Raw genomic sequence first — 12,948 nt, forward strand, 5'->3', positions numbered from 1 at the left:
AATGACATCTGACTACCTCCTTAAGAGAAGCAGTGGGTTTAAGATTTGTATAAGGGTGCAGGATGAAGATCAGTATTTCCTCCTCAGTTCCAGCAGAGCACAGCTTCATTTAGGTCAAATTTGCTTGGAGAATTGCATCTGTGACATCCCCGAGCCTGTAAGGAGCAGAGCTGGAGTGTATAGCTAGTGCAGTTGGCATGTAGGAGTTCCTGAGCACTGTTATAGGTTTGAAATTTGGACGTAGGAGTTTTTAGGGACTGAGCATGCTCAGGGTAGATGAGGGTCAGTGGCACTGACAGCTTGCCCACGACAGACAAGAAGGTTTAGACATGCTATTAACAACTCTCTAAAAGTTCTAAGGATACGGATGTGGGAATTTTCAGAGGCTTCTAAGTTAACCATAACTGAGTGCATTTTCAGGGAGACTGCTGAAATATCTCCATGGACGTGTCATCCACCTGAGCTCCTGCATCAAAGCATAAAAGTAACACAGTTCTGTAGATAAATATTTCCTTGCTCCTTCTTATAGAGAAAATGTGGGTAATTCATGCCTAAATGATAAATATTTGATAAACTTAAGCAATGAAAAACAAATTCTGCCTGTAGCAGAATTACAACACATAAAGAATAATAATAAGAAGAAAGAAAATTATATTAAGTATAGTTTAAGTATAGTATGGTTTATATAGTATAGTGACAGCTCCACTTACATTACAATTTTGAAATCTTTCCACTTCAATGTGTAATCTGCATTTACATTCGCACAACTGTTTTTAATAAAATAATTTTATGACACTTTAAGCTAATGGAATTGTACATATGCCTGATAGTACGTCCTCAGAAATATTAAGTGAAGAGGGGGAATCATCTAGTTAGAATCCCTCCTCTATTCTTAAATTTCATGCAGATTGAAATATTAGAGAAGAGAGGAGAAAAAGAAAAATCTTATTTAAAAATTGAGAAGGTATATTGAGCTGATGAATATTCTTTTCTAGGAACACCTTTAAATTCCACATTTTCTGAGGTATCAGCATGAAGTGAATATATGAATTTTATGGAAGAGTTGTATTAAGTCTTTGGGATATTAATGTATTCTGAAAACTAGGTATTTGATATATTTTAACGTGATGCAGCTAATATAAAAATCGTTTGTTTTGTCAATGCTTCCTGGACTAGAATTCCACTTTTTGGTCCTTATCCTAGGTAAGACATTGTTTGCAAATTGTGCTTCTTGGGAGGGTGTTTGTAAAAAAAAATCTATCTATCAAAGATGTTGCTAAGGTATTAAGGTGCTGGTAAAAGCAGAGAGGTTGTCATAGTAACAGTTAAAAATAAACAGTGACATTTTTCTGTCTTGTTTTTTTTCAGTCTGCTGAAGAAAATTGAGCGGGAAACATGGAGGGAAAGTGGCGTTTCATTAATTGCCACTGTGACTCGCCTCATGGAGAGGCTCCTGGACTACAGGTGAGTGATTATCACTATTTAGAGGTAGGGTTGTCATCTTTGAAATATTAGGAAACAAATACAGTTATCTTGCTCAAACAGTGACTGCACATGGATACATCAGCTGTAAGTGCTCAGGATCTCTGACAGCAGCTGCTTAGTCAACAAGAAAATGCAACTGGCAAGATGAAAACAAACAAGTAGACTCCCCATGGTGTAAAAAAATCCAGTGGAGTGCTTGAGTTTCCTGTCAGGGAATGTAACTTCTGGCAGTAGGTTGGTGACTCAAGTCTGTCTGAAGACAGAGCTCAGTACTAATCACCTGACAGTTGTTTTACAAAATATGTAAAATTCTTATCACTATGTCAATCATGCTTAGTTGTAATGTCAACTGGCACAGTAAGTATGTATACAAAGACATGATCTCTGGGTGAACACCTCACATCTTACTGTACCACGCAATCAAAGGAGAAATAAGAGGCATGTACTCTCTTTCAGGAGCGTGAGACTAAAAGCAATTTTCCCAGTCAATTGTGAGCTTGTGTAGAGGCTTCACATTTCAGCTTAGTCCTGCTTATTGCCACCAACTGTAGCACTTTCTAGAGCTTAAGTGTAAGGTTTTCTCCCTGATTCCATAGGCACACATGGTGAGACCTAGTACTGCACTCACTGTCATCACAGATAGTTTGAAAGGAAAGCTATTTCATCAACAAAGAGACTGAACTCTTAACTTCTAGAAGCATGGCACTGCTATTTCCCTTCAGGGATCAGCTGGATTGCAACCTCTAGCACTCCCAATCTTTCAAAAGAGTGGTGTGCTGTTAGTTATGAGAGTGTTTGGGGCAATTGTTTAGCTCCTATATACAAGAACATTTTAATGTTATGCTAAATTTCTTTTAGTGACTGTGTGGTGATATCTGCCTGTTATTCTTTTATTTCAGCATGGTTATACTGGCTGCTTTTTTTCCCTGTGTGATAAGAAAAAGGTCACATAGTAATGACACAGCCAGAAAGAAAACATTGACTTTCTTGACAATCGAGATATTCAGTGTACTACAAAAGGAGGCATGAAATCTCTTAGCTACTTGGGTCAACTCGTCACCCAAATGCCATCATTTCAGTCAGCTTGCCAAGTCAAATATGTCTGTTTTCTGAGGTGTGCTTCACTGTAAGAGGATAAACAGCATTCCTTTTGACTTTCATTACTTTCTGCTTTTAGGGACTGCATGAAAATGGGAGAAGTGGATGGCAAAAAGATTGGCTGCACTGTTAGCCTTTTGGTTTGTATAATACTTTCTCTTTCCCTTTTTGATTTCAGTTGAGCAATTTCTACTATACAGATACACATTAGAATAGAACATACTTTACTTCTTGTTGCTGAAATTTGAGTGGAATTTGACAGAGTAATGCAACACTAGTGATTACTGATTATTTTTTCCAGGCTGAGATCGATACAGTAGGGAGTTAGGCTTCCTTGGCATTTCATAGCTTGGTTCTGAAAGGTCTCCAAGGTTGCTTTATTCAGTTTTAAGTCCTTTCCTGCTGGATAAACTTCACCAAAGTACTTTCCAAGTTTAATTAGTCTCTGAGTTTGTAGAAACCAACATGCCTTTCCTCCTCTCCCAAGCCCAACAAAACTTACATGATTTCTCTTTTTTTTTTTTCTTCCCCAGTAACTGATACAAGTTGGCTCTTATAGCATATAATATGGGATATCTTGTGAATATTGTAGGCTGACTATTCTCTCCCCAGTAGAAGAGAGAGAAATGCTGCTCAAGACTTCCTGTTGTCATGCTATCATCATTACCACAAACCAACAGTGCTAAACCGTAGTATGAAAAAGATGTCATTTTTGTTTACAAGATGCATTTTGATTCTAGGCCAGTTTCCACTGACAAGTTTGTTGACTTATGCTAACCTTGGAAAGTTTCCATTTTCATGGTTAATATTTTGAAAAGCTGTATTTTTAGCCAGAGGAGAAAAAAACCCAAAACAAGCTGACTTGTAATTCTGCATTTTTGACGTCAGTGAAACAATTTGGTATCACTTCTAAGTAGCAGTTATACATAAGAGAACAAAGGATTTTTTCAGTAGGAAAATAGTGCTCTAAATAGGGATGATATTTACTATGAAACCATAAAGCAGCTGGCTTGCTGTCAAAATATCTGGCTTGATCTGAATTCTGTAAAGCACCTGGATTATTTTCATCCCTAAGGAGTTTTTAATCTACTATTAGCAAATCATCCAAGATTTGTACAAAAAGAAAATTAAAATATTTTAAAATCCCAGAATACCATATTACTTTTTAATGGGATTTTCAGTGATTCATATGGGCTAAGGTTGTTTTCATATCCTAAAAATTTTCAAAGAAATTTTTAATATTCTTGACACAACAAAAAGAAAACTAATGCTAAATTTTCTCAAATCAGTTAAAAATATTTTCTTTATAAAGTTTTTATTTTTATGTTTCCATAGTGTTACTCCCACCTTTTTCCTTGATAATAACTCAATTTAGGAAACAGTGGCACAGAATATGAATACAGTACATTAGGAGAAAAAATGCTTAGAGTTCAAAATAGCAATTTAAATAATAGAAATTGTTAATTGTTAATGAGAACCAGTACTTAGAGTCTTCTAGCCTGAAAGTTTTTATTAACCAGAGCAGACTATCCTGAACATGGAGTATGTCTAGCAGGAGGACTTCAGCAGCATGTCCATTGTGAATGTGGCATTACTTGTGAACAGTGCTATAGGTTTGTGCTCCTCTTCCTGTAACTTTTTCATACGTTGTTTTAGGGCTTGCATATAGATAAAGAATGCCTTGTACTAAGAATTATGATATTGCAGTCCATATTTTATCCATGTAACAACAAATAGCAGTTATATGTTGAGAAATCAAATACGTGCATTTCTAGCATATTATGTTTAAAGTATTTTATTTGTAGCCATTATCATAAATTTATAAACTACTACATTTTATTATAAAATTCAATTTTATTTCAGAATTTTTACAAGACTGAACTGAACAAAGAAGAGATGTATATTCGCTATATTCATAAGCTGTATGACCTACATCTGAAAGCACAAAACTTCACAGGTGAGTGAATACAAACTAGGAAAGGACATTTAGGACTGGTTTGTGGTTTGCAGTCTTTTGCAACCTTGTAAACTGTATCCTGAGTGCAGAACATACCAACCCAGGCAACAGCTGAGTTTCCTTGCCTAATTGATGTCTCAAAATACTGCTTTTTTCAGCCACATGGCACTATTATTTGTTGAACCATGGTGAATGTAAATTACTTCTATTGATACCCACTAGCAATAAAGGTGTGATGTGGTCATTTTTCACCCAAAAGGAGTAGAGTTTGGAGGAAGTTTTTATGAGTTCATTTAGTGGTATCTGAGCCTATACATTTTTTGTAATGCTCCTGGCTATCTGTTTGGTGAAGTGTTTCCACACAGCTGTGTTTCAGAACCTCATTTTTGGGTTAAAAAAGAGAAATAAAAGAAAGGAAGACTCATATCACTTACTCATGATGAGGTAGAGACCCTAAAACCTGTGACAAGTATTGCAATTTCATGATGTCTTTCTAAATCTTCACATACCACATTTGCAGTACTGTTGTCCAAGATTTCTCTAATTCTGTGCCAAGGCTAGTTGTTATCTTTTACACGAAGAAATAAGAAGATATTGTGCATGGCTGTTGTTTATACAGCTTAACATGTACTTCATTTGGGGAACTACATGCCATCAATAAGTGCTAGAGAAGATAAAATCAGTATCCTTTTAAATCACACTATCTTTGCCAGAATATTTTGCTGACCTTGTAATACCTCCATCTTTTCCCCAGTGTTTGCAATTGCATATGTTCAAAATTTCTAGATTTTTTTTCTTCTTAAAAGCAGGTTAGTTGGCTGGGAGTCACTAGTAAACAGCTTACAGGTACCTGGTGTCACAGTAACATTTCTTATGCTTTTCTGCTATCTATAAAGAAGATTGTTCACTTGGAATTTCCCCACTCCCTTTGCAGTTCATGGAGTTAAATGTTGACTGGATAGCAGGCTATGTTAAGGAGAGATTTTAATTTCCTCATGTGACCTGGCAATAGTGAGTCACGAGAATTTTGATTATCAAGAAGTCTCTGCCGCAGCTGGCTTTCATATCAGGCTATTATTTTGCATAGCAGATCTTAGTAACTCTCTTTGAGCAGTGTTGAGTTCCCTTTATGCACTGGGTGCTATTATGTGTCCATTTTGCCTCCAACTGTGATATGAACCTAAGTTTTTGAATTGTTTTGCCATCCAGTCTGATTTTTAGCAGTACTTTGCTCAAAATTTATTTCCAGGACTTTGTTGCATTTTCTATGTTTTTAATATCAATCTGTGTGATTTTTGCATTCTTTGCTTTGGTAGATTTCACTGCTTCCTTTTTTTTTTTTTTTTCTTTTGTTTTCTTCTTTCTTTTGTTTTTGAAATATTTTTTACTTTTTTTTTTTTGCTCTAAGAGCCTTAAATAAGACTTGTCTCACACCCATAATTAGAAAACAGACTTGTGTAGTCCATTGCCTTGCCTCATCAGAGTCAATACAGACTTTTGGAAATCAGCTGGTCTACAGAATTTGAGATTAGGAAAATAAGTTTGATACTTCAGCAACTTCCTACATGTTGCAGCATTAGTTTGCTAATTGCATAGTTTCATCCTAGGGATGAAATGGTTTTTCTCTCCTTTCTATAGTATGATTTACTTGACTGTTTCTAAAACTGTTCTGTTAAAAAAGAAAGGTCCTTTTTATACAAAACATTACTTCAAATCTTTCTTTACACAGCACTCAGAGCTATAAATATACCTCTCTTGAGTCTGAATTACATAAATGCACTGATTCCTTGCGTCCCCTCAGTCACCTGAGAACTGTAATGAGACTGTCTTTTTACCTATCCATCTTAGAAATATGTATTGTTTTGAATGTTTCTTGTTAAATTAAATTTTCCACATCATGAATCAACCCTATTTATCTCTCCTTAGTGCTTTGGTGCAAGTCAGTAGTTGCAGACCTCTCCCTGGGGTACCAGCATTTTATTTGTTTCTTGGCCACTGCCAGACATAGGATGGTGGGTTTGAAGGAACTCTTCAAACTTTTAATCCAGTATGGTCATTCTTATTTTAGAAACCTTCTGTATAAATTTATAATAATTTAAGAAAACTACATGGTTATGGCAGACAAAATTTTGTTAAAGTGAAGGACTTCAATGCCAAGTTTAGAAAGGAAAGGTCAAGATGAGATATTCAGAACATCCACTTATGTTCTGCTATCTTTTGCTTCCTTATGATTTTGGAGGATTTATTATCAGTTTCATGGATTTTTAAAATTGTTGTATAGATGTGCTTTATGTTTTGAGTACAAAAATTGTAGCCTGAAACTATGACAAAGGTGGTTACCAGTCAAGCAGCCTGAGAGTGATGCCAGAATTAAGGTTGTCTGTGCAACTTGAGCTGTTTTCCTTGCATGGATGTATCACAGCACAGCATCACTTTGCACCATGCTTTGCATTTTACAACAGTGGGATTCAAGGCACTCTCTCCCACAAATGTCTGCTGCAGTGATGTTTTTTCATCCACAGGTTTTAGTTGGACATGTAGAGGAACACTATTGTACTGTAGTAGTATTTTACACTACTGTAAAATACTGTAGAGTTTGGCTTAAGTCGCCTGCCTTACAGGAACTCATATGGCAGAGGCAGAAGTTGGATATGGTTGTCTGGGGCAAACTTATCTTAGCACAAAAGTACCTTAGTACTTTGTCATTATTTTTTTGCCTTATGTGCATCCTATAAAATCTGCAATAAAATAAGTCCAGTAGGGAACTTCTTTCTACAATGCAGTACATCTCCAGAGCATGGCCCATTTTTCTACTGACTCACTCATGCAAAGTGGTCCTGTGAGTGGAAACATAAACTGTGAATACTAACTTGGAAATCAATAATGCATATGCTCAGTTAGCCAAATTGAATTGTCACAGCCAATAACAATTCTGGTGTTTTGTAATTTGCCAAAGTCTGACTTTCCAATAATAAGATTAATATTATTTTAGTGTACTGTTTCTGAGGCATTCCTGAAATCAGAGTAAAAATAATAACAATTTTTATATTCCCAGATAATTTCTACAGATTAATGTAAAGATTACTACACAGCTCTCTGACTAGAGACCAACAATCAGTTTGATTCCTGCCAAACCAAAAGCTAAATAAAATATTAAAAATTAAAAAGAAAAATATTGCACTTCTAAATTGCTTGTTATCGCCAGCTGGTAAGGCTCAGCTATCAGGGATTTCTTTCTCTGTGGAAGGAGTGGATTCTATTAAGCACACATCTGCCTCCCTGTTTTCCTCCCAGCCCTGATCTCTTTTGGACTGTGTCCAGAGTCTTGCGTCTTTCCTCTTTCACTACTAATGTTCCTCATCCTCCAGTCCTTTGTTCAGACAGGAGAGTCATTGACCGTTTCTCCTTAGCAGTAGGGAAGACTGGGGCTAGAGCAGGAAATGGTTACTTAGTTTCTGTCTTTTTTGTATTTTCAGACTCCAGGAGAAGTGTCCCAGTGAGTCCACTTTAAACAATGTGTGAAAATTTTAAGCTATTTTTGTTATAGCCGTACATAGTAACTATCCAAAACCACTGCTACCGTCTGCCTGATAAAATAAATCAATTACCCATTAAAAAGGTGCCTCTCAAGAAAAGCATTCACATCGCTGTGTACTTTGTCTGTTTTATTTGGTGTTGATAAGTGCCATGCTGTAATTTGTCTTGCAGAGGCTGCCTACACTCTGCTGCTGTACGATGAGCTGCTGGAGTGGTCTGATCGGCCGCTCAGGGAATTCCTCAACTACCCCATGCAAACAGAGTGGCAGCGTAAGGAGTGCCTCCATCTGACCATCATTCAAAACTTTGATAGGGGAAAGGTACAGTAGTCCTATTTTACTGAGTGGATCTGGAAAGGGTAGTTTATTCATTTTAGGATATTAGCTCCAGGGTTGCACTCTATTCTTGTATTGAGGAGAAGTGTTTGTCCTTGCTTGATTAAGCACTTACTTAGCGATGCAGTATGTTTCTTCTAATCCTTTGGTTGTATCCTAGAAACCCCCAACTTACATGTGAGAAGAATTTTCACTCGCTTAGCAGTTTGTCTTTGTAACTGTCAAAGAACTTTATAAAAAGTTGTTATAATTTTCCTACTTTTAAAGGTGGTGAAAATGAGCCTTATAAAGCTAATGAAATTAACTTAGTGACTAAGTGAGGATTGTAAAGGCTATGTTTGCACCTTACAATACCATGTTGTATCTCTTAAAAACTTAAAAAGAATTTCTTTGGCGTTCAGTAATGACAGTTCATTGTCATTACTGCAAATGCCTACTCTGAATTAAGCAAGTGTAATTATCCCGTAGTCTAAAATTTTATATACACATAGTTCTCTGATTCGTCTTCCTGACAAGCAAGTAATGCATTACAATTTTGTGCAACTAGTGTAAAATCCATGTAAGCCTAAAAAATGTAATCAAAAATTCGTTGATCATCATGTTTTTCAAACAATTCTGTAATTAGATTATATAGTTGAACTTACATGATGCAATGAAGTACTGTACAACCTAAAAAATTAGGGAAGATATATTAAAAGTGCAATTTTAAAATGTAAAAACTATTCTGTGTCGAATCCACCTCAGGTAGTGTTAAAAGAGTTATCCATCGCTCTTGCAATGGCTTACATTTTGTGCATAGTGCAAAAAGAATAATTAAATAAATCTCTAAATGTATTTTTAATTCTTCAAAGAATTAATTGGTATTACTCAGAAGCTATCAGCATGTTTAGTGGACAGTTTGTTCAAGTATTTTCAGTAACAACAAGACTTAGTATAGATAGAACAGACCACTAATAAATCACAAATTGTCAGACAGTTGCTTTGAATTACTGAACACCTTTTATTTGCTTGCAGTGTTGGGAAAATGGCATTATCTTATGCAGGAAAATTGCAGAACAGTATGAGAGCTACTATGACTACAGAAACCTCAGCAAGATGAGGGTAATGTACTTGAATACTTTTCATCAATCAGGAATCCAAAGGCTTTATAATTTAGGTTATAAAATATTACTTAGAAAATTGAATTTACCACAGAATGGTCTTTAGGTTTGGTTTGCAAATCTTATTTTTTACTCTGAGAGTTTTTTTTTCTACAATAAGGATTATAGAAAAGGAGTGTGAGCTTATTGAAGAAAAATGAGAAAATCCTGTCTTCATAGAATGGTTTACATTGGAAACTTTTAAGATGATCTAGTTCCAGCCCCCCTGCTAGACACCTTCCACTAGACTATGTTGCTTTATTTTATTATGAAATTAATGCTCTTCCAATATTTGTACCTTAACTGCATCCTTTTTGTGTGCATGCTTATGCAGAAAAATAATAATACAAATTCACTTTCATTAGTTTCCTGCATTTTATCCAGGGAATGTTCTCTGTGCAGTCCTTCACTAGGAGCAGCAGCATGTCTTTGCAGCTGTAATTGCAATCAAAGCCACAAGCAATGCACACCTTTACAATTTTTTTTTTAATTAACAGCTTAAAAATAAGGTCTGTTTAATATTACATAGTAAGAATGAGTCTTTCTTTATACAGTCTTCTTGTTGTTTCTTTCATTTTAGAAGTCTAAGCATTTATTCTCATTCTTTCAGATAGTGTATTTTAAAGATTATTGAGTTTTCTTACCTGCTTCAATTTTGTATTACAGCTTCCCTTCTAAATTTCCTGTACATGTAGGATGCTTGGTGCTAGGACTGAGCGAAGTCCCTTTAATCCAGAGCTGCTTAACAACATTATGCAAAATTCTCAACACAGAGCTTTGTGGCTGGACACTCTGTTATCTGCTTATTCCATATATATTTTGATATGTCAGTGGCAGAATTCTATAAGCAAAAGCAAACTGGCTATCATCATGTGAATAAAATGATTAGTTTATGCATGTTTAATTAATTGCACTGAATGTGTTTTGTGTTTGAAATACTCTTTTACTGTATCTGTGCCACCAATGTTAATCCAAAAACGGAGGTGTGGGGATTTCTCATACCAGTATAATTAGGCAGCTGTTGATAGCATGTGCATACTTAATAGCTGTCTGCATTACCAAAAATAGGGCTAAGACTGTGTTTGGCTTTTTCCAGTATTAAAAACTTCGCCAAAAATATAATCAGAATAAGGGAAGTTTGGTATTAAGACCCCTTTGTGTCAGTGTTATGAGTGAAATAAAAATCAGATGTATTGATCAGAAATTATGCTAATTGCTATTGTGACATTTTAAAGGAACTCATATTTGATGCGTGCATCATTGGAATCCGGTATGATTTGGACGCAACTGTCTTGAATATGGATATTAGACTTTCCTGATTTAACTGACCGCATTACTGCCATGTGTCTGGGTGATTAGCAGATTACTCGGTCATATGTTTCAAACTGTCTTTCTATTTTGCCCCTTTAATATAGGGGCTTCATATTTTAAAGGATTTTTTTTTTAATCCTTGGAAACTTTTAGATCCCTATGAGGTATAATTACTTAATCTGATGCATTCAGAAACTTCTGGATGTCCTAGTTGTTGCTCAGAGATATGTTGCAATTCCAGTACCCCAGAAGTGAAAGACGCTCCCTTTTATGATAAAAATGGTTATGGTAAAAATACACTTTCAAAAAAGACTAATTGCATTTCTTCTCAATCTCACACAGATGATGGAAGCATCTCTGTATGATAAAATTATGGATCAGCAGCGTTTGGAGCCAGAATTTTTCAGAGTTGGTTTCTATGGGAAAAAGTTCCCATTCTTCTTGAGGGTAAGTGAAATGAAAATAAACAGAATGGAGTAATACTGTCATTCATAATTGCTTTCACTGTGTTAAAATTCATTCATACCATATACAAATTCTTATCCTGAGAAATTATTTACCCTCATATTTCATGGTTAAGAAGAGGTCCTGACTAATGAAAAGACAAATGCTAGGCTTCTAGAGTCCCACAGAAACATAATATTCATGTTTATGTTGGAAACCATGCACCTACACTGTTCCACAGACCAATGGTAATTTGTTCCCTTTATCCTGTTCTGTTTCTGCTGATGAGTAAGAGGAAGGCTGTCAGAAGTAGTATCCCTTGGTGGTGGGATAATCAGCAATTTAGCATTTAAGCAATTACATTCCCAAGTTCCTTTTTTTTTTTTTTTTTAAATGACTTGGAAATTCCACATGCTGAATTTCATTGATTATTAATGTACTAAAACTGAAAAATCATAAACTTATTACTCTTGATTGTTAATCAGGAATTCTGAAGTTACTGAAATGCACTTGAAAATGTTGGCGGTGTTTACACTGTTCCCCTCTTCCACAGTCTGCAGTACTTTAGCTGCATTGACTGTCACCTGGGGAAGAAGACAGAATCCGTCTTAATCATGGAGCAGGTGTAATCATAATCCAAGCTCCTCTTCCTATGGTAATTAAAATAAGTGATGAAGGAATCTCCTCTATGTGGTGGAGGCCTAAAAAGCTGATTTGTCTTTGCCTTAGTGGTGGGGAAAATTACAATTTCCAACTGGTAAATATAGCGTGAAACTCTCCCCTTTAAAAGCAATGCTCAAAAAGATTCTTATGGGAAGATAGTTCTTGATATTACCAAATATTCATCTGAATATAATTTCTGTATAAACCAATTTAAAAATATTAATTGGAATTTAACTGATGGGGTAAAAGTAGTGGAAGGAGTTGCACAACACTGCAGTACTTACAAACCTCAGGTCATTCAGTGCTTATGCATCTTCTTATGAATTTTTCAAGTTAAACATACACAGCACAGATTTATGCTTGCAGCACTAACAAGGACAGACTTAAAACATTTGATTTATATTTTTTATGGCAAAGCAATTAGTAAATCTGGCTGTGTTTGTTGTAGAAGGAATCAAGATTAAATTTCATAATAAAGCTTTCACATTTTAATTTGTAGTTGAACAATAATACTGTTACAGAGGGTTTTTTTGTAGCAATTTCCATGACAGTCTCGGCTCTCAGAATTCAATGCCAGGAGCATTGTTTTACTTTGGGTTGTAAAAACTGCATCATTTTCATTTTCCAGGCTGATAATTGATCAACATTTACAGTGTAAGGCAAATTGAATGCCTTTTTAATTTTCTTATGCAATGTTTTTCTTCAGAATTGTATAACATCAGAACAAAGTTTCTTAGTTCCTCATGGAATTGACTTCGAAAACCCATTTCATTGTCTTAACTGTTTGTTGGGTTATATTTCTTTTACATATTTTATACAGTCTGATACATCATCTTAATTGCATACTTTGATCCACTAAGAATAATTTCTCCCTTTAGGTTTTTATTAAACTTTGAAGTGTAATTATTACATTTTTTCAGACTTTTGAATAAAATATAACTTATACGATAAAATTTCCTTCTTCTAAGTAACCTGTTCT

At 35.3% G+C, this 12,948-nt stretch overlaps 1 protein-coding gene across 1 annotated transcript in view; it reads left to right on the forward strand.

The window, feature by feature from the left end:
* The window catches only part of DOCK4 (dedicator of cytokinesis 4), a 235,756-nt gene that overhangs the window by 199,520 nt on the left and 23,288 nt on the right, over positions 1 to 12,948 (forward strand). Inside the window, exons 33-39 of the mRNA XM_066183071.1 lie at positions 1,177 to 1,203; positions 1,369 to 1,464; positions 2,663 to 2,723; positions 4,447 to 4,540; positions 8,249 to 8,397; positions 9,427 to 9,513; positions 11,205 to 11,309. Of these exons, the coding sequence (XP_066039168.1) occupies positions 1,177 to 1,203; positions 1,369 to 1,464; positions 2,663 to 2,723; positions 4,447 to 4,540; positions 8,249 to 8,397; positions 9,427 to 9,513; positions 11,205 to 11,309 (619 nt within the window). The remainder of the gene's footprint in view (positions 1 to 1,176; positions 1,204 to 1,368; positions 1,465 to 2,662; positions 2,724 to 4,446; positions 4,541 to 8,248; positions 8,398 to 9,426; positions 9,514 to 11,204; positions 11,310 to 12,948) is intronic.

The sequence above is a fragment of the Chamaea fasciata genome, unplaced genomic scaffold (genome assembly GCF_029207755.1).
Source record: "Chamaea fasciata isolate MVZ Bird 193981 ecotype frontalis unplaced genomic scaffold, bChaFas1.0.hap1 SCAF_5, whole genome shotgun sequence".
NCBI classification, from domain to species: domain Eukaryota; kingdom Metazoa; phylum Chordata; class Aves; order Passeriformes; family Sylviidae; genus Chamaea; species Chamaea fasciata.